The 21,988-nt window shown below is 39.2% G+C and overlaps 2 protein-coding genes across 4 annotated transcripts in view; one reads left to right on the plus strand and one right to left on the minus strand.

The window, feature by feature from the left end:
• The window catches only part of PROS1 (protein S), a 62,914-nt gene extending 41,628 nt beyond the window's left edge, over window positions 1-21,286 (minus strand). Inside the window, exons 1-2 of the mRNA XM_081326927.1 lie at window positions 21,054-21,286; window positions 1,433-1,524 (exon numbers count right to left, since the gene is read on the minus strand). The gene's annotated coding sequence lies outside the window, so the exon portion shown is untranslated. The remainder of the gene's footprint in view (window positions 1-1,432; window positions 1,525-21,053) is intronic.
• The window catches only part of ARL13B (ARF like GTPase 13B), a 42,617-nt gene that overhangs the window by 574 nt on the left and 20,055 nt on the right, over window positions 1-21,988 (plus strand). For all 3 annotated transcript variants that reach the window (XM_081326929.1, XM_081326930.1, XM_081326928.1), the window contains exons 2-4: window positions 1,357-1,531; window positions 4,223-4,293; window positions 5,967-6,216. In XM_081326929.1, the coding sequence (XP_081183055.1) occupies window positions 1,473-1,531; window positions 4,223-4,293; window positions 5,967-6,216 (380 nt within the window). In that variant the 5' untranslated portion in view covers window positions 1,357-1,472. The remainder of the gene's footprint in view (window positions 1-1,356; window positions 1,532-4,222; window positions 4,294-5,966; window positions 6,217-21,988) is intronic.

Genomic DNA, 21,988 nt, shown 5'->3' on the forward strand with positions numbered 1-21,988 from the left:
CGCTATCAAGGAAAGTTGAATTTTGTCCGTAGAGAAGCATTTGATGGGAGTCATAGCAATGGCAGCATGAATCAGAATAATCTGTGCATGAATCACAGTTGTATTCTTTACATTTGATGTCGTACACAAGGTGTCATGAAACACTCATGCCTGTATGAAGTAGCATTGGAAAATTAGGTGGTTCAATCTGAGAATCAAGTTGCAGAATGAACTTTAGTTATGATTTAAAAGCCATACTTGATCCAGGAAGCTCTCTGACTTAGCCACATTGCTTAATTTTAAATAAATAAATCCATTGCTTTTATAGTTAATGGTTCAAATTCCAGGGCAGTTAACTACATCTCTAATTGTATTTTTTAAACCAAATACATATGCTTTATTAGAAGTTTTGGATATATTCTACAAATCAGCCTACAGCAGATCTTATACCTGACTTAATTGAAAAATACATTAATGAAACAATATTTCATCCATGACTTACTTACAAATAATACATGTCACAATTGGATACATAAAGCTTTCATTACTATTAAAAATAATACTATTAACAATTTTATGATCTGGCCCTCTCTTTTTAAAATCAATTATTATACAATAATCTACTTATAGAATGACCTACTTTAAATCATTTATTATAGAATGACCTCCCTGTTTATGTAAGGAGATTGTAAGATGATTCTGCTTTGTTTCTGCTAGTGGTTGTCTATTGTAAAGAACCAGTGCTTGCTCAGAACTGTGCCCATAGTATAAAAATTGCTAGGAAATACTGTAGTATATGTTGTACTTAAATCACTGTTAATCGTTACAATTTCTTTTCTGGCCTGCTTTGAATACAGTAAACTATTTTCTAAAATAATATACTTTGGATTTATGGCCCACTATTTGATCCATTTGACAATGAAGAAAGCTTTTAATTTTTATTCTATTTTCATTTATTCAACCTGTGTTATTTGTCCTTTTTCTTTGATTTTTTTAGTTTTAACATTTATTATAAAAGTATTTTATGTTTTGTGGAATTCTGTGAATATCCTGTTTTTACTGAATGTAGCTTCTACAAATCCAATTTTTGAGAATATTCAGTTAATTCCTGATTAAGGAATGGGGTAGGAATCTACAGCTATATATTTTCATATGCATAGATATCTAAAAAAATGCTTTTCTTGGATAAAAGAAGAGTGTGCTGCACTCTGGCTGTAAATATTACATTTTAAATAAGATGTGGCTCCACAAAATAAAAGCTCATTGTAGGAGAGTGTATGCTATGTTGTAGAAGTAGTTCTTTAGTGATATTGGTTTGAAAGAATAAAGAATTTATTGTGTATTCTTACTCCCCCCTATCTTTTTTTTTGGTGATAGGTCAATATTCAAATTGATCTTTTCAGCTGTGAGTCCCCCTTGATTGAATATCCTGCTATTAGTCAATATACCATACCTGCAGTTTATTTGGTGTTCTGAATGGCTGTTGGAAAGGGATGTACAGTCTGATGGCCAATTGCTGCAGCTGGCTGAAGCGGTGGCGAGAACCTGTCAGGTAAATAACCAGCTTTAAAATACTCATTTTTTAAAGTAACTTTGAAGATTACAGATGGTACAGCAGGTATGAAGTTATTTAGACCTGTAGTTAACTCATTTTCACAGAGGATAGACTAAAGCAAAATATTATCTGAAATACTATAAGGAAGATTTTCTGTAATTTAATTATGTCATATATTTTTAAAAGTATAGTTGGATGCATGAAGTGTTATTGATACATGGGGGAAATGAGAATGGGGGGCGTCCATATTAAGATCAGAGGGAAACATAACACAAGATTATTATCCATTTTAGGTTTATGACATTTTTTTGGGTGCTTTTTGCCTATTCTGTTGGCCATGCTGCAAAGATCTTACATCAGGCATACTTCCAGTTATCCATTGCCCTGTTTACAGAGAACAGGGCTTATAAGAGAAATTTTTCAAGAGACTGGAAAAGTAATAGAAAGGAAAATAGCTATAAATAGTTAAGAGACAGAAGGTGAGTCGTCTGTTGGTAGCTTGTCCTGTAAAAGGCAACTCAGCCTAGGTGGCAAAAACCTGGAAATAAGCATTTCAAATCATTTAAAGGGACTTCATCTTAGTTCACTATAAATTTGGATTAGACATTTCTTTTGCACGTTGTATGATACTTTATTTACTCCACAATTAGCCTTAAAAGATATTTTACTGAAGCCTCTGTAATCCAAACTTTGATCTTGCTAAAAGATTTCTACATCAGGGGTCTCCAACCTGTGGGCCACTAGTAGGCCGTGAGGGGCTTGCAACTGGGCTGTGGAAATGGCTGCTGAGAGCTCACGAGCATCCTCACTTGCACGATCAGCGTGTGAGCATGTATATACACATTCCATTTGTGTGAGTGGCAAGTGCACCTGCACTCTGCTTGCAAAAATGGAGCTGCATGTATGCTTGCTGGCCGCTTGTGTGAGCATTCCCTCTCAAGCTGCTAGTCAAACATTTTTTATCCAAACCCAGACCTTAAGAGAGATTGAGATTTGAGCAGCAGTGGCTTAAGTTTCTCCGTTCCGTCCCAACGGAAGAAAACGGAGGCATAGACCAGTATTGCTCTCAAGACGCAGGTGCGTTGCTCGTTCATGTGCGTGGCCTCATTGAGAGCAATCCCACTTTGTGCCTCTGCTTCTTTTCACTCGGATGGAGCAGAGAAACTCAAGCTGCTGCCGTTCAAACACGTTTTATCCCAATGGAGACCTTGGGGAGATGGGGAGCTTCATCTGAGTGTGAATGCAATGCTTGAAAATGCAGCGAATTGCTGCGTTTCCACGGCTCCCATAGGCACTCAAACACCTTTTATCCGAAGGGAGATCTTGGTGAGATGGGGAGCTTGAAAACACAGCAAATTTGCTTTGTTCTGAACTGCCCCATTTGCACAGAGGGAGAATCCAGTTTCCCCATGGTCTCCCTTTGGATAAGAAGCTGATGTGCGCCTATCTGACATTTGAAAATGAAGCGATTTGCTTCGTTGTGAACTGCCCCATTTGCTCACAGAGGGAGAATCCAGTTCCCCCAAGGTCTCCCTTTGGATAAGAAGTTTATTAGCGGCAGCAGCTTGGGTTTCTCGGCTCCATCTGAGTGGAGAAAAGCAGAGGCGCAGCAGCAGGATTGCTTTCAATAAGGCCAGCACACACAAGCAAGCAGCGCACCTGGGTCTTACTGTTTGAGAGCAGTCTTGCTGCTTCACCTCTGCTTTCCTCCACTCAGACGGAGCCAAGACACCCAAGCTCCTGCCACCGCTTGAGTGAGGAGGACGAGGAGGAAGAGAAGACCTGTGAGGATGCGTGCCATCCAGCCGGCCAGGCGAGGACTAAGTCGGGTGGAGTGGCTGACTGGCTGGGGAGGGGGTTCATGGTTGCTCATATGGTTGCCCCCACTGCCGGTTTAGATGTGGGTGCGAGGGACCTGACCCCGCAATGTGTCCCCACTCATTTGAAGGCTTTGTTCCTGCCCTCAAATTTGCAAGCTTTTCTCCTCTCCCTCAAAGGAAAGAAACCGCAGAGAGGAGGCAGAGAGGAGGCAGATTTTGCAAGCTAAGTGACTGGTGCAGCGGGAAGGGGGGGGAAGCATGCGGTTTCTTAGTGGGTCAGAGAGGCCTTGGGGGCCTGTTCCATCACTAGACCGCCCCCCAGGGCCTTCCCCACCCTGAGATACCTAGTGCACTTAATGAGCTGCATGCATTTTAATGAGCAAGGGAGTGATCTCGTTCAATTTATGAAATTCACTCTACTAGTTTTCGATTTACGAGTGGAATGGGCAGGCTACATTACACTCGTAACTCGAGGACTACCTATATGTATCAAATTTTTATCCAGAGGCAAGATAGTTTCTCTTGCTTCACAATACGAAATATTTCACAAATGCTCTTCAAAATGCATCTTAATATATTAAATCATTCCCTTGACGTTTTTAGTACCGTGTTCTAAATATTGTACAACTGAAATAAGAGTTAAGTCTTCCTCTGTTGCTTCCCCCCCCTTCCTATATTTTTCCAGGTGTTTTAAAATTTTGTTATAGACCACTTACTTTACCTCCACTTTGTAAAATAGATGAAATCTTTGTTGAATATTTGCCATTTGGTTTTGGCTGGTAATATTGAATGTATGTTTATTTGTTGTAAAACGTTATTTGACTTTTTAAGGACAGCATTCTAATTTCTTTTTGTTGGTATTTCAAAGGAAGGTGACATTGATTATGGTGGGTCTTGATAATGCTGGGAAAACTGCAACAGTAAAAGGAATCCAAGGAGGTAAGCTGCATATTCTTTTTTAATCTACAATTTTCAAAACATTGACAAGAATTAAAACACTTTTCATGTTTAAACTAGACTACTTCTTGTAATCAGGATCAAATACTTACTGTAATATTTTACTCTGTTAAGTCAAATATTATCTCTGTTTTGAGAGAAAGAAAGTATATACATGGCCACCACGACTACCGTCCATACACACCCGAGAATTTAAAGACAAGGAAGCATCTCTAAGAATAATATATATACCTGGAGTTTTCTTGCCTTTTGCTATTGCAGATTTCATTTTTTAACTTACATCTTTCATTTGGTACTTCTGTGGTTGGTGGAAATAAGCATAATTGTATGCTTGTCATTTGGTTTCTTAGTATGCATATTTTAGATACCTTGAATACCCTAAATGTCCTGAATATTTCCTCTGAATAAAAAGAGCTCCTCTATATCTAAAGGAAAGGGATGCGGTGACTCAGTGGGTTAGGACGCTGAGCTTGTCGATCAGAAGGTCGGCAGTTTGGCGGGTTGAATCATGAGTGCCACGTAGCAGAGTGAGTGCCTGTTACGCATCCCAGCTTCTGCCAACCTAGCAGTTCGAAAGCATGTAAAAATGCAAGTAGAAAAATAGGGACCACTACGGTGGGAAGGTAACAGCGTTCCGTGCGCCTTTGGCGTCTAGTCATGCCGGCCACATGACCACGGAGACGTCCTCGGACAAGCGCTGGCTCTTCGGCTTTGAAATGGAGATGAGCACCGGCCCCTAGAGTTGGAAACGACTAGCACGCATGTGCGGGGGAACCTTTACCTTTACCTTTTATACCTAAAGGCTTATCTGCCCCATTGATTTAAATGACTGTTCTCTAAAGTCAGGAAAGTCTGTCTCTGTTTGTTAGGGAATTCCAGTTCATGCAGGATAATCACAAAAGAACATTCAGTTCCCTTAGTATATCAACACTGCATATGGAATTTTCTAGATCCTGGCTAATGTTTCATTCAAATTCTTCTGGTATAGATAAGGTCTGAAATAAATTTTCAGTAAAAGCATGCTTCATTGTAATATTACTGTTGCTTTGAAACATTTATTAGCTTCAGTATGCTCATAAGCTAATGATTAATAGCATTTTTTACTTGTACAATAAAATATTTAGCAGTCCTCTGTTATAGCTTGGAATTAATGAGGGATAATTGGTCATATCAGAATTCACAATAGGTCGAGTTATAATAAATGTTTGTTTTCATATAGAAATATATTTACCTGCTGCTTAGATATTATTATATATAGGACAGTTTATAATTTGTAACTATTACATAACTATAGATGTCTGTGCAATTCATGAGTAATGTAATATCGGAATATCCCCCATGTTTCTTCTCTTTACTCTTATTCTACAAGTGTGAAACCCTGTAATTTCTTCCCAGCTCCAGATAATTGCTGACCCTCTGTTCTGTTTACCATATTGTTTTTGGGAAAATATAAAAAGTTGGGAATGTATTTATTTTATTTATTTGTATCCTGCCTTTATTATTTTTATAAATAACTCAATACTGCCTATTCTTTGAAATGTACCTGTGGGAGACCCAAACAATCCGATACATTATTAGATTATTAAAATAAATCAACATTCTTATTCAAGCTTCATCAAACAACTGCCTCTCATAATATATTTTAATTTTGTCAGAATCCCCTGAAGATGTGGCTCCAACAGTTGGCTTTTCTAAAATTGATCTTAAACAACGATGGTTTGAAGTAACAATTTTTGACTTAGGAGGTGGAAAACGTATCCGGGGCATTTGGAAAAATTACTATGCTGAATCCTATGGAGTAATATTTGTTGTGGATTCAAGTGATGTGGAAAGAATGGAAGAGACAAAAGAAACAATCTCAGAAGTTCTAAGACATCCCAAGATATCAGGGAAACCTGTATTAGTGTAAGTAACATAAATTTAAAGATATTTAAATATTATATATTGAAAATGATTGTACTACTGTTAAAATAATTAGAAATAATAGGAAAATTGTGTTACATAAATAAAGCCCATAATGGCTCTATGTATTCTTTTTTATATGCTAGTTTTTTGTATGGTAGTAAACCTTTGACTATTATGATTATTGTAACTATTTTATTTTAACTAGTAATGATAGATGCAGTATTAAAATATAAATGGTCTATTAAAACATCATTAAAGAGATATGCATGCCCAACACCAGAGGGTGCAATTGATGCATTCTAAATATTGTTAACTTCTGAGAACTGACATTATCAAACAATCTAAAAAAATAACCATATGTTAAGATGGTTCTCATTGGATAGAATTTTCAAAGAAATATTATGATGCGTAACATTTTCTCATAAATGTTCTTGATACAAAAGCCCTTACAAGGTTGCAACATTTTGAACTTTTCCATAGTGCATTTGTAGAAAGAAGGGCATTTTTAAAATGGTATCTTCTGTATTTTGCTATAGGTTGACAGATTGCATTTCTTTCATGTTTCATTCTTGGGTATAATATAGCAGGATTTGGTTTATATAATAACATTGAGACATAGTTCACATTGCTGCGGAATTTATTTGCAAATACTAAATTGCTCCGGAGAATATTTTTTGTCCCAGAAGAACTCTCATTATTTACAATGGAAAATTTGTATTCATTGTATACATAAAAATAAATGTAGTCCTTTACTTGTACAAATAAGATCTTCTTATCTGAAGTGTTTTGGTTGGCATTCTCGGCACTGACATTCCTTACGGTTAATAATGTGTGTCTATGTGCTTGTATCTAATCCTGAGAAACATTTTTAGTTTGAAAATATTTAAATATGTGGTTTTATGTGGTTTTAAATAATGAAGCAGAATTGATGAATAATTCAAATGACTTGCTGTGAAAACTGTTTATGTTGACTGTGATTATTTAGGAAAGCAGTCATACTAGCTATGTTGCTGAACATTGGTTCAACAACATGAAAAGGATTTCAAGCCCTCCCTTATAAGTTACCGGTAACTGCATTTTCCTTATACCACTCTAGATTTTGATGTTTACTACCTCATTAATTCCAGAATGTTAAAAGCAGTGGGTATTCACCAAAGGTTTTTTAAAGTAAAACAAACTAAACTAAACACTAACTTATTAGTGGACTAATTCCTAAGCTGAGGTATAATTTAGCTGTACCTGTATCCTTTTGTGCCACGGTTGTGATTAAAGCCAGCTGTAGGCCTATTATATAATGTTCAACATGCACTAGCTACCTATTGAGATTTGATAATAAGTAAACATGACTGACTTTCCACTTTTGCTGATATATCTTTAAGTGTTGTTGATTCCTGATAAAAATTCATGCCAGATTAGTGTTGAAATGCCTTTAGCGCTTTTTATATTATATGTTAATGAAGGAAGTTGAGATTTAAATAGGATTTTTTCTGATAGTGTAGATAGCATGAAAGACTCATTTTAGAACAAAAATGATTAGTCACAAATTGCTTGAATATATACAGATTCTAGGCACAGAACTAGAACTGGGGGGTGGGGGCGTTATAACTCTTAAAAATTACAATCCTTTACATTCCCAGTATTTTTTCCCTAGAAATTATGGTTAATTACTGTTCAGGTGAATTATATCTCACAATTTATAAGCCCACCCACATTTTATAGTGCCTATCACAACATCCACACACCCAACAACTCCATTTTATATCTCCTTTCCCCATGCTCCTTGCTTGGGATTCCACCTGTTCCCATTTCATGACCCACATGGTCCTGGGATCTTGATGACAGTCAGGATTACAATTGCTTAGCAGTGCAGCCATATGGCATCGTGCTTTACAACTGTATTGCTTAGCAATGGAAATCCCAATTCCGATTACCATCATAATTACAAACTATAATGTTACTATAGTTTAGCATTAAGTGACAATCCATATACTCCACAAACCATTGTTAAAAGAAAAAACGTCTGTAATGGTAGGCTTACCGAAGCTTAATTTTTCTATGGAGTTAAACAAGTCTCATTTTTATATAATACTAAAGAGGTTAAAAGCTTTTTACATTGTACTAGGAGAACAGCAGTCACAGTTATGTTTACAGCTAAGACATGTTGTAGTAGCAATATTGTCTGCTTGAAAGAAAACAGTGAAGTGTAACAGGTAGAATGAAGCAGAGCAATGACAGGGACAACATGCATTTCTTTCCTAGACCAGCACTAGGTTACTGTTTGAGCAGCTCCTTATCTTTTTTTTTCTCTCTATCTAGCATTCCGTCTTGAATGGTGAGCCTTGCTTAGCTGGTTTTTCTTATGCCACTCCCTTTAAAGTATGTCCACTCAGCATTTATTTATGTTGCAAGACGTAGAAAGAGCACAGCTTTTTTTCTTTTGAAGTTGGTTAAAAATGGCCTCTTGTGCTTTTGACTGTCAGTTATATACAACTGCACATTGTTCATTGTTGCATTTATTTCTTTATCTTGGTGGAGGATTTTTTTTTTGAGGGGGGTGGATTTTACATAAGACTTAACAATTGGTGACTTGGCAACATTTTGGCAAGTAATTTGTCATTGCCTTCTTCCTAGGGCTGAAAGAAATATTGGGCTAAAGTGATCCAACTGGCCAATTTCTAAGGCAAGACTAAAACTCTGTTCTCTCAATTTTGGGCCTTTAAGCACTACACCAAACTAATTGTATTGTGTATTAGAGAAGAAAATATAGCAAATAACTGTCAATAATTACACATAGTATCACAAGAACTTCTTAGTATTTTTCATAGGCCAATGTTTGAATTATTTCTATCAGCACATTCTATTTATATCAGCACATTACTTTCTGTGTTATTTGGAAGGACAAAGACAGTTTACCGTATATACTTGAGTATAAGCCGAATTTTTCAGCCCACTTTTTGGGCTGAAAAATTCCACTTCGGCTTATACTCCAGTCAACAAAAAAACTTACCGAGGACTTGTGCGCGGCCGAGGCTTTGGTGCTTCCGGGATCGCGCACACCTCTCCCAAGCCACCGCCGTCCGAGACCTGCCGAAGTTTGGGGAGGTTTGGGGAGGTGCGTGCGCACCTCCCCAAACGGCAGGTCTCCGTTCCTCCGCACCCTGCCTGCCAGCTTCTTTCCGCAGCGGAAAGAAGCAGGCAGGCAGGGCGCGGAGGAACGGAGACCTGCCGACGTTTGGGGAGGTTTGGGCGCCTCCCCAAACCTCCCCAGGTCTCCGTTCCTCCTGCCGACGTTTGGGGAGGTTTGGGCGCCTCCCCAAACCTCCCCAGGTCTCCGTTCCTCCGCGCAGACCTGCCGACGTTTGGGGAGGTTTGGGCGCCTCCCCAAACCTCCGTTCCTCCTGCCGACGTTTGGGGAGGTTTGGGCGCCTCCCCAAACCTCCCCAAACGTCGGCAGGTCTCCGTTCCTCCTGCTGACGTTTGGGGAGGTTTGGGCGCCTCCCCAAACCTCCCCAGGTCTCCGTTCCTCCGCGCAGACCTGCCGACGTTTGGGGAGGTTTGGGCACCTCCCCAAACCTCCGTTCCTCCTGCCGACGTTTGGGGAGGTTTGGGCACCTCCCCAAACCTCCGTTCCTCCTGCCGACGTTTGGGGAGGTTTGGGCGCCTCCCCAAACCTCCCCAGGTCTCCGTTCCTCCGCGCAGACCTGCCGACGTTTGGGGAGGTTTGGGCGCCTCCCCAAACCTCCGTTCCTCCTGCCGACGTTTGGGGAGGTTTGGGCGCCTCCCCAAACCTCCCCAGGTCTCCGTTCCTCCGCGCAGACCTGTCGACGTTTGGGGAGGTTTGGGCACCTCCCCAAACCTCCGTTCCTCCTGCCGACGTTTGGGGAGGTTTGGGCGCCTCCCCAAACCTCCCCAGGTCTCCGTTCCTCCTGCCGACGTTTGGGGAGGTTTGGGCGCCTCCCCAAACCTCCCCAGGTCTCCGTTCCTCCGCACAGACCTGCCGACGTTTGGGGAGGTTTGGGCACCTCCCCAAACCTCCCCAGGTCTCCGTTCCTCCTGCCGACGTTTGGGGAGGTTTGGGCGCCTCCCCAAACCTCCCCAGGTCTCCGTTCCTCCGCGCAGACCTGCCGATGTTTGGGAAGGTTTGGGCGCCTCCCCAAACCTCCCCAAACGTCAGCAGGTCTCCGTTCCTCCTGCTGACGTTTGGGGAGGTTTGGGCGCCTCCCCAAACCTCCCCAGGTCTGCACGGAGGAACGGAGACCTGGGGAGGTTTGGGGAGGCGGCCAAACCTCCCCAAACGTCGGCAGGAGGAACGGAGACCTGCCGACGTTTGGGGAGGTTTGGGGAGGCGCCCAAACCTCCCCAAACGTCAGCAGGTCTGCGCGGAGGAACGGAGACCTGGGGAGGTTTGGGGAGGCGCCCAAACCTCCCCAAACGTCGGCAGGAGGAACGGAGACATGCCGACGTTTGGGGAGGTTTGGGGAGGCGCCCAAACCTCCCCAAACGTCGGCAGGTCTGTGCGGAGGAACGGAGACCTGGGGAGGTTTGGGGAGGCGCCCAAACCTCCCCAAACATCGGCAGGAGGAACGGAGACCTGCCGACGTTTGGGGAGGCGCCCAAACCTCCCCAAACGTCGGCAGGTCTGCGCGGAGGAACGGAGACCTGGGGAGGTTTGGGGAGGCGCCCAAACCTCCCCAAACGTCAGCAGGAGGAACGGAGACCTGCCGACATTTGGGGAGGTTTGGGGAGGCGCCCAAACCTCCCCAAACGTCGGCAGGTTTGCGCGGAGGAACGGAGACCTGGGGAGGTTTGGGGAGGCGCCCAAACCTCCCCAAACGTCGGCAGGAGGAACGGAGACCTGCCGACATTTGGGGAGGTTTGGGGAGGCGCCCAAACCTCCCCAAACGTCGGCAGGTCTCCGTTCCTCCGCGCCCTGCCTGCCTGCTTCTTTCCGCAGCGGAAAGAAGCAGGCAGGCAGGGCGCGGAGGTCCGGAGACCTGCCGACGTTTGGGGAGGTTTGGGGAGGTGCGCGCGCACCTCCCCAAACCTCCCCAAACTTCGGCAGGTCTCCGGACGGCGGCGGCTTGGGAGAGGTGCGCGCGATCCTGGAAGCACCGAAGCCTCGGCCGCGCGCAAGTCCTCGGTAAGCTCCGGGCGGTCACTTGCTTCGCGTCTCCTGAGGGAAGGGGGGGCAACTGGAGCGGGCGTGTTTCCTCGCCTGCTGGGCGCCGCGATTTGGCCGGGGAACGCGCGGGCCCCGAATGGCAGCGTGGAGCGAGGAAGCGGACAGCCAGGGCTTCCCCGAGAGCCGCGGCCACACAGGGTATTCCTGTGTATTCAGGCTTGCAAAATGGCGGATCGAGCCTCTGCTGGCGGCAGAGGCTTGCAGAACGGCGGATCGGCTTATACTCGAGTCAACAACTTTTTCCAGTTTTTGGGGGTGAAATTGGGGGTCTCGGCTTATACTCGAGTCGGCTTATACTCAAGTATATACGGTATATGGAACAATCTGTTTTTTAGTAAAGAGTCCCCAGATGTATGATGCAGCATCTTTTATTCTCCCTATTTTTTCCAATATATATCTGTAAACCATTTTTTTCAGGCACAATTAGATAAAACCCTTTAGCTTTAAACATAGAAATCTTCCTGAATAACACAATCTTTTCCACTACACTGTTGCAAAAACTGTTTCTTCAAATGCTTTTAAATTAGAAGGCTGTATTAAACTGAGGAAGATATTGTTTGAAAAAATATTAATATGAACTTTATTGGCTAGATTGATCTGGCAAACCTGTCTGGCTAGTACTGACTTTTATGTGCAGGTAATAACTCTTTTTTATAAATTGAAGATTTGGAAAAAAATTGTTAAGAGTAAAAAAAAAATCACCAGCTGCTGGGGATTATTTCATGCTTTTTTTAAAGCTCTTTGTGATAAGTCTCAAGTTTAAATGCCAAAATGTGTTATGAATGAATTATTTTAAATGTTTGAAATTCATATTTATTCCCCTGCCTGCTAAATGTCCTCTGTTTTCAGACTTTATTCATGGCTTGTATAAAGTCAGAATTCCTTTAGTCACATAATTGGGAATCTGTGATTTAATCTTAAAAAATAGTCTGAATTATTGTTTTTGAATTTTAATGATCACAAAGATTACATATTGTACACTATTGTAGGCAAACAGGAATTTGCATTTTTATACAAGTGAAAATAACAACTACCAAATGATATGTTAGTAAGACTGTCCAAAATTTATCCTTTAAATGGAAATTAGTTGCTTGCTTGCTTGCTTTCTGTTCCCATATTAGTAGTGGTAAAAACATATACCTTAATCACAATTTTTGTTTGTTTATTCTAAGGTCAGAATATAAACTGAAACTAATTTGAATGTAGACTGTAGCTTTGCCACTTTTTTAAAAAGCATTTTCCTTTGTAAACCTTATGAAACACAAACTGCAGTTAGGAACTTAATGTTTGTAATAGTTTGATATTTGGCTATTATTAACATTTTTAACATTTTTAATTATCTTGCAGAGCAATAAAAAAGATCTCCTTTACAGTAATAATTGTCTTCAATGCTGTTAATAACATTTCCTAATTTTCTTCTGTTTCTGTTTTCTACCTACCGTATTTACAAGCCTGATTTACATAAGGAAAGAAAGACACAAGCTTGAACCTAAAACTGGGTTATATATTTCCCCAAAATTGATATTTTTTTTTGTTTTGTTAGAGTAATCCATTGAAGAATTCTATTTTTGTTTTTGGAGCAAAGTTACATCCCTATAGCTATTTCAAAATTTTATCTAAACTAAATAAAAGAATTTTATAATGACACAGCATTCATACATAGCTTTGGTTTATGCTCCACAGTTGTGCTTATTTTTTACAATGCATTGCTGGTATTCAGGGAGTATAATATCACTAATACATTGAAATGATTATTTCTTGAAAGATGTCACATGTGCAGCCATTACCCCCTCATCCTCCAACTCATTTGCAACTTACACTGGGCTTCCTAATCCCTGCCCAGCCTCTCCCAACTCACTGGACCCCCAAGCTCTCTGGGCCTCCCTCAATTCATGTTTGGTTTTGGACCTCTCAAGACATCCCCATCCTCCCCCATCCTTTCACAGCAGCCCTGCATTTGGCCTCATAAGCTCTCCCCTGATCTCCCCTCTTGTGCTCCTCCACTTCCTGCATGTCTTGGGGTTATGTCTGCAACTGAGATTGCCATCACTAAGTGATGCACTCACATGACATAGCCCTTTCTGACTGCAGGAAAATCTTAGAGCGTGTTGCATGGATGTAGGTAAGCTGGGGGCTCTTACAGGAGTGGCTTGCAATCTTCTCTGCCAGCTCTCCCATTGACATTGCTTGTGGTAAGCTAGCAAGGAAGGTCACAATATGATCACATGACATATCATGAGCCGGACATCCAAGGGCTTGCTTGGATTGTACTCACATGACCACAGGGGTACTCAGATGGCTGGAACTTTGAGGATCATTTGGTAGGTCATAAATTTGATCAGTTGCTGAACAAATGGATATTAGCTGAAGACTTCCTGTATATCCTATCTTATGTTAACAGTAGGTTTGCAGTTTTTCTTTATCCAAACTACTTAAACAAAATTGCTAGGACGATGCATTTAATTCCACGGAACTTGTCTAAAATTAAATATGACAGTAGAGTTGTGCCTTTGTCTCAAACAGCTTCTTCACTGGTACCTGTGACATGATAATGAATTGATAATAATATTCCTTTGTGCCACATTCATGTTTTTAAAGCAGCATGTAGAAAGGACAAGACAATTCCCCTTTTCACAGTTGTAGAAAGGAATTACTAAGTTAGCTACCAAAGAATAATAGTATATAGTATATATACTAATGATATATTGGCAAAATCCTTGCATTTGATCCCTTTTCTTATTTTCAATGTGTAGTGAATTCTTCTCTCAGCAAATTCTGCATTGGAGAGGAAATGTGATTAAGGAAAGCAAATATAATGTGAAAAATGTACATATTCTTAGTAGTACAGCAAGCCCACCTTCCCTATAGCATGTTTAGTCCTATTCAGTATTTTGTGGATCAGAACTTCAGTTTTAATTGCCCAGAGGACAAATCATTTGCAACAGGAAAAGCACCAACAGCACAGTGCTTTACATGGATTCTTTTTTCGATACTTAGCTGCCAGCCTGAACTTTTCTCTTGATATTTGGACATAATCCTGAGTATTAATAATTTCCATTTCAATGCTGTTGATCATTTCATCTTGTTCGCCTACCAAAAGTGATATTTGAAAAAAAAGGCTTCTTAAGTCTTTCACTTGATTTTCCAGATTGACCAGTTCTCGATGTCTTTGTTCAATCTCAGATAACTGGGCTTTAGTAATCTTGACCTCTGTGAGCAGATTTTCATTGAAGATTTCCCATTTCCCTTGTTCAACCATATTATTTAGTTCTTCCTCTGATACTTCTTTTCCTGCCACTTCCAGCTGACGCATAATGAAATCCTTACATTTTTCTTGTTTGTTTGTTATGGCATTATTGTACATAATCATTATATTTTGGAAACGATGGAACAGGGCTGCACGCTGAGTACTGAGGACTCTTCTAATGGCAGATGATGAGCTATGTTCTTTTTCTTCCCTCTTCACTATTTTTGAAAGATCATCCAAGCCCTTATTAATGTGCTCTGCTTGAACTTTAATTGCTTTTGTATTGCTGCATTCTTTCTTAAGCACACTGAATCTTCTCATGGAAGTCACCAAACTTTTCTGCTGCCGACTAAATTTTTGAACATCCATTGCCAAACGATTAATATCATTATGAAGTTGTTGTATTTCATGCAAGTACCTTTCAGTTATGGGCTCCTTTTCAAAAATAACAGCTGCTTGTTCAAATTCTCCTTTTTCTTCTCTAATAGCATTAACAACACGGTTGTTCTCTTCAAATAATTGTAGTTCCTTTGCTCTCAGCTTTAGCTCTTGAAGGCGGTCTTTCATCTTCCGATGAATATATTAAGGTTCAGAAGTATTAAGCCCAAGTCAGCAGTGTATACCTAAGAATTAAAATCACTTTCATTAGCATTTATTAATCCTCAATCTTATTAGAAACATAGCAAAAACTGTTGTACAGAAAAGTTGCAAAAATTTGCAACATGGTGTAGCAGACAATTTCTTGTAGACTCTTTGTATTCATTTTAGAAAGCTGTTTCGAAAGCTATATGGAAATACACACTATTTTTCACATCTTAATATTGGTACTTTATTTCCCCCCCACATTTTACCCTTTTTGGGGGGGGGCAAATTAAAATGATCAACATATAAACTAGTATTTTAATAAACCTATATTAGTGCTGTACAGTTTTTCAATATGGGTGAGGTTGCAAATGTTCTTATTTACAGCTTCTTGAAACGGATGTACTTTTTATTGGAATCAAGCATTTGTCTGCTGTTCCAGATCAGTTTGTTATTGGAAACAGATGCTATGCTTGTGTTCCTAGCACCTTTTTCATTTCTAATCCAAAGAGCTGAAAAGCTCTAATATCTCTAGAATCTCCATACATTCTAGAAATAAGGCCAAATACTTCTTTCCTGAAAGAGAAAGAGGTGGTCCCTTTGTCTAGCCCTGTGTTGCTCCAGTAGAAATGCTCTGCAAAACCTTGGCACTTCTTCCTTTCCCCCATGACTGCAGTGTGAATGTACTTTTAATAAAATAAGATTCAGTAGCATATTATTTTCACTAAGATGTGAGAAAATGAAGTAATTTAAAAATAAGTGGTGAATTAAAATGCAGATGATAAGTTTTAGGAGGAGCTCATTATAACGATTGTAGCCACATCACCATCTTATTGTAAATCCTTTCTGATTTTATCATTTCATCATTCTTTTCTTTTTATTTTCAATCCTCTCCCTCTTCCCGCCTCCACCCCCCACCCACTACCACCACCATGGTTGGTAATCATATGGATAACACAACACTGTCCCTTGATACATTAATGGAAACTGCTGAGCATCAGAGATGACCAGATTTGAAGAGCTGAACCTTCATTCATGCCACATTATTCCCTAACAACAGTAGTAGTAGGTTAGATACCTCCAATGGGTTTTGAATCTCTTAAGCTGTGAGTGGTTCCCTTGGGAGAAATAAGCTGATCAAGGCAGGGAAAGGAATGAATGTTGCAGGAACAGACACTGAATTCTCTTTCTTTTGGTTGCTTGTAAAATATTAGCCTATGCACTTCCTAAATGCCTTTACTTGGAATTAATGTTCCTTACCCTTCCACTGTCAGAGTACCCTTATATTCAACTTCAAATTACTCCCAAAAGTTGTCCGAAACACCTAGCATTGGTGGCACTTTACACATCATTTTGAATAAAGACAATGTATTTTTTGGGATGTTCCTAGGAAAAAATACATCACACTTCCCTCAACAACCACTTCATCTTCAGAATTGGAAAATACCTTTGCTTTAATTATTGTATTATTTGTATGATTTTCCCCCTCTCCTTAAGATATTACCACTCTGTATGCTCTAGTTACAAATCTATGTTGAAGCATCTCTTTTTGAGTATAAGATGCAAACAAGCAACGTTTTCTCCCTATGATAGAAGACTGGCAAATTATGCACAGCCGTGGAATCAAAAGCATAGATGCATATTTCTTACAAACACAAATCTAAACTACAGTAAAGAATTTGTCAGATTTCCTTTCAGCCAATTCACTCAGTTTCTGTCAGAAAGAAAAATAGCAGTTATTCCTCTGGAGCTTAGAATATTTCTTGAAGATTCAGGAGTTTGATCCTGTGCCATCAAGAAGTACTTAAATTCTTTTTTAGTTTTAATACCTCCAGAGCACAAGCATTGGTTGGCCAATGTAAACTTAAAGTGAATCAACTGTAAAATATTCAAATTTATGTCACAGAATGAAATGCAAAAGAAGTGTACTTAATTATCTCCATTGTCTTGGCTTACAAAAACATCCAGTACAAGGTTCCCATTCATATTTTAATTAGTCCTGATGGTAGATGATGGTAGTCATAAAAGCCCACTGCAAATGGGCTCATGTCTGTTTGCTCTCCCTTCCACTAAAGGTAGAAAAAAAATGCAGTCAGTACTCCCAAATTGTCAAAAACTTAGTTTCCCAGTCAGCAGAGAAAATAAATGGTTGACTCCATTGTGCAGGTAGCAATACTGGAACACTTTTTGGGATAGAAAGAAAGGACAGATGTCCTTACTGAAGGAGTAAAGCGAAACCTGCAGAAATTAATTAGTCCATTTATGCAGTTGTCATGGTTCCAATAGATAGAGCCAAATAAATCAGAACTCTGAGGCTTCAGGCTTCCTCAAAGAATACAAAATATCGGCAAGGCCAAAAGTGAAACCAAGTCTAAAATTCCCTCCAAAGAGTTACACTATTACAAAGTCAAATATCCCACCCCAGTACTGTGTAATCAGCTACATTTCTAAATAGAATAGTTTGGCGGGCTTTCTAACACCCCCCCACACCCAACCCACTAGCATAACTGACAGAATGTCCTTGGTTCCCACAGGACAGAATTGTTTAGGCTAGCAAAGATCCTCATACCTCCTCCCATTTGTGTGGCAACCTAGAACGAGCAAGATAGCTGCAGCCAGGTTCATTGTAGAGCTGACAACAGTCACCTGGGAGTATCAATCCAGGAAAGACTCCTGATATCACATGCCTAAACATAATTGTTTAAACATCTGCAGGACATGTTTCCCACAATACAGTAGATACTATTGCCTCCCTAGAAGTGTTTCCTAAAAATATCTGGTTTTCCCACTGGAAGTCAGTTGATATCTCAAATGGTACGTCTACACTTTCGTCAAAGGGCAAACTTAAAAGATGCTCAGCACCAGTTCCAGGTCACTACCAGTGACAGAGTGGAATGGAGAGTGCACTACTGGAGCAAAGTGTCCCTGAATGTTCAGAGATCCAACAGTACAAAATCCAAAATAACTTACCAGTCGTCTTTGTTTAGCAATCACAATTGAGACTGGCAACTGAGTCATTAAGAGAAATGATTGCTAAGTAAAAATAATGTGATTGCAACTGTGCTTACAATTTTATTTCAGTTTCCTTTGCTTTACAGTGTCAGAAAGATATGACTCGAAAATTCAAACAGTGGGGAGGGTTTCCAAAACTCTTGAGGAAGCCTGATAAAAGTTCAAATATTGTAGCTCTTTTTTGCCCACTTCTCCACCCTTTGGTATGCTCCCCCAATGCTGCAATAGTGAGCAGGAAGAGAATTGATGTTTTCATTTATGTTCATTGGAGATGGAGGAAGTAAGCAGATATACATTGTGAAGAAAGAGCTACCCCAGCTGTTTTCCTATTGCAGTTGCGAGGCAAACAACTGTAGGTTTGCATGTAACTGATTAAGGTCTTGTCAATTTCAGGCCGCAGATGCCAGCCTGCAGAGGGTTCTAATCAACTCATTTGAGCTTGTTACATTGCAGTTAGCACTTTTAGGGATATATTTTGGATAAAAGCAGCTTAGGAAGAGATACGTTTTGTAAGCAATGTCTCTACTCTGGGAGTGCAGGGTGGATGGGGAAGGAAAAATGCATGTGGTAAAATGTACTAAGTGTATGTAGCAGTGAACACACACACACACACACACACACACACACACACACACACACACACACACTATGAGGGTTGTAAATGTGGACATTGGTTACAAAATTACTACTTCATCACTATTGTGACTGCAAATGGTCCCTGTCCTAAATGAGGACTACCTTTATAACCTCTCTCATTTCTCTCTCTCTCATTCTCTCTCTCTCTCTCTCTCTCTCTCTCTCTCTCTCTCTCTCTCTCTCTCTCTCTCTCTCTCTCTCTCTCTCTCTCTCTCTCTCTCTCTCTCTCACACACACACACACACACACACACACACACACACACACCATTATCAAACTTTAGCATCAGTATAAGGAATCAACAGTTTTTTTGGAGTAAGATGGCAAAAAATAATCAACACCATCAACATCTTAAATCCTCTTCAAACTCCCTATTTTTAGTAAATCTATTTTTTCTGTGCTATTTCATGCTTACTTAGTTTAATGGTACTAGTCTTTTAAAAATATATTTTTTATTTAATATTGCTTTGTAATGGAGGAGGAAATTATAAATGCTTTTTGTTTTTTGTGTTTTTGCCATTTAAAAAATGATCTATAATTCCTTGAAAAGCTTTTTTGTAACACTATTGTCCTTTCTGGAATAATACAGCTTATTTTTCTTTTTTCTTACATAATCATTGCTTCTAAGTAATATATACAGTAGATCAGAAATGTACAAGTAATTTGGACCAAAAATTACCTTGGCCTTTGAATGACTTAGTGGGGTCTGAATGTCCAAACAATAAGAAGAAAAAATAGAGGCGAAGCATTAAATTTAATTTAAGGCTCTCCATAATTTTTGTTTTCTGTCACATTAAATTAGAATTTATAATTTAATCTGCTTTTCAAGTAAAAAAATCAATACAATTTTGCAGCAACTTCTACAGGGACTGTGATCTCTAGAGCTGAGTCTTTTGAGTATCTCGTGTTGCCCTTAAGTTATGTACTCCAAAAGAAGAGAATAATATCCAAGGCTGTTCTGCTTGAGTTAGCCCAAATATTGTTCTTTCCACAACTTTTTTATTTAGAAAGTCCTTGTTGATGTTTATTACTGTACTATATGTGATCCTAATAATACAAGGTGGAGATAATTAACACTCCCAGAGAAAGACAGCATGGTTAAGAATGAGGTGGCGTTATTGTATACAATGGCTTGCAATGAAACTAGAACAATCTAGCTCAATCTGCAACAACAAACATGAGTTTTGAGTACTATATTACTGCTATATCAACATAGATGTATGACCTATGCTAATGCTACTGGGAACAAGAAAGTAAGAGTCCTTCAAGAAGTAGAATTGTAATGTGATATTTATTGATCAGTATTAAAAATCTGTGAATTCCCATCCCCAGTGCTGGAGGGGCTGCTTCTCTACAAATATTTTGTCTGCTGCAAAGGAGAGGTAATAATGCATTGCACTATATTTATATAGCAGCACGCTGATGAAAATATACCTTAACAGAAAAAGACATAATATTACTTCTTTAGTAACTTTTGTTCAAATAATATACATAATTAAAAATTATGGAGGTCCTAAATTAAATTTGCATGTTAACACCGTTAGTATCCTTTGTTATAGCTGAACTGAACTGCTGAGTTTCTGTATTCAGTATTTTCATGCACAGCAGATGATGTCATTGCTAGCAATGTACACATACACTCCCGTTCTCATAATTCCTGTAATAAAAATGCTGAAGTTTCTCAACTGCCTGTTTAGACATTGTCCTAGTGAAGGATTTTCAAATATGTATAATAAACACGTTATCATTCCCAAACCAAAACATGATTTAGAAGTGTGGGTACACATACAAAAACACACAATTGTTCATTTAGTGTTGTATGCCATGCAGTTAACCTCACAACAAGGTCTCTCTGTGGTCTCTGAGAATGTCAGTCAATCCATTGTTCAGACCACAACCTCTATTACGTATTTTTCAGTAACCCTTCAGTTTTAAAAAGGAAACTTTGTGCGAAGGAAGAATCTGGCATGCTTTCAAATGAAACTACCGGTACATTTAAACCATTAAATACTTTTTAGCAAATTAACATTTCTGTATTAAAACAATAAATTTCTACAAACATATACAACAGAAATAACGTCACATTTAGCAGAGGGCAAACACTATTTTAAACACATATTAAATATTACATTTTCCTAATTAAAATTATTTAGTGTATGATAAACACAATACACTTACCCTCTTCCTTTTAAAAAATCCTGTGTCTCAGTATCATTTTGTACTTAAGGATATGACACTTGCACTATCCATGTGTGCATACATAATAGATCTGGAATGTGATTCCCGTTTTAAAAGTTTCTGCTTGCTTAATCGCTCTAGAACTTAATTACTTAGGAAGTGTGTCTTGAAAATCCATGGATCTGTGAGAGTCTTAGTTGGTTCTATTGCACTGTAGTAGTAAAGCAAATTAGTTACTTTACTCCTAGAGAATCTGGTTCTGCCTGTTAGAGATACTGTACAACCTTTCTTCCAAGGCGGGCCCTTTTATTCTAATGAGCCAATACCAGGAAGTGTTTCGTCTAGCTCTCTCCTTACTGTAATTTCTAGCTTACAGTGAAAATACCTGTTGCTTAATGCTAATGCTTTCCTAAAAATGAACATCAAATACTTATAATGAAAGCAAAGAAAACATTGAGGAAGGAGAGAATGTATTGCCAAAAGTTTATGTTTTAGTAATGTTTTATTAGTAACTGTTATCTTTAACTTCGCTTTGTATTTTTATTCTTTTGCTATTTTGATGTACACCATCAAAGCTTAAGTAAATATAAAAGTTTTTTTTAAAAAATAAATAAAAGGAATATATTGTTAACAGAGAAAAACATATTTGAAATTATTGCTGAGATTTGAGGAGAATTATGGAGTTTTCTTAAATGGTCTATGTGCAAACTGAGTTTTACTCATTTTGCCATCTGTTTGTACTTTCAAATTATTATTATATAGCTGAACCAATACATGTCAACGGAAATGCTGTGATGTAGAGGATGTAGTACAACACAACATTTTATTCATTCTTTCAATATATAAAGTGGTGGTAGAGGGTAAAAACAATTCTTATATGATGTTGAATTCCGTATATTAATTCCACTATTGAACTATTATTAAAATTAATGAGG

Source organism: Vipera berus (genome assembly GCF_964194415.1).
Source record: "Vipera berus genome assembly, chromosome: 4".
In the NCBI taxonomy this organism is placed as follows: domain Eukaryota; kingdom Metazoa; phylum Chordata; class Lepidosauria; order Squamata; family Viperidae; genus Vipera; species Vipera berus.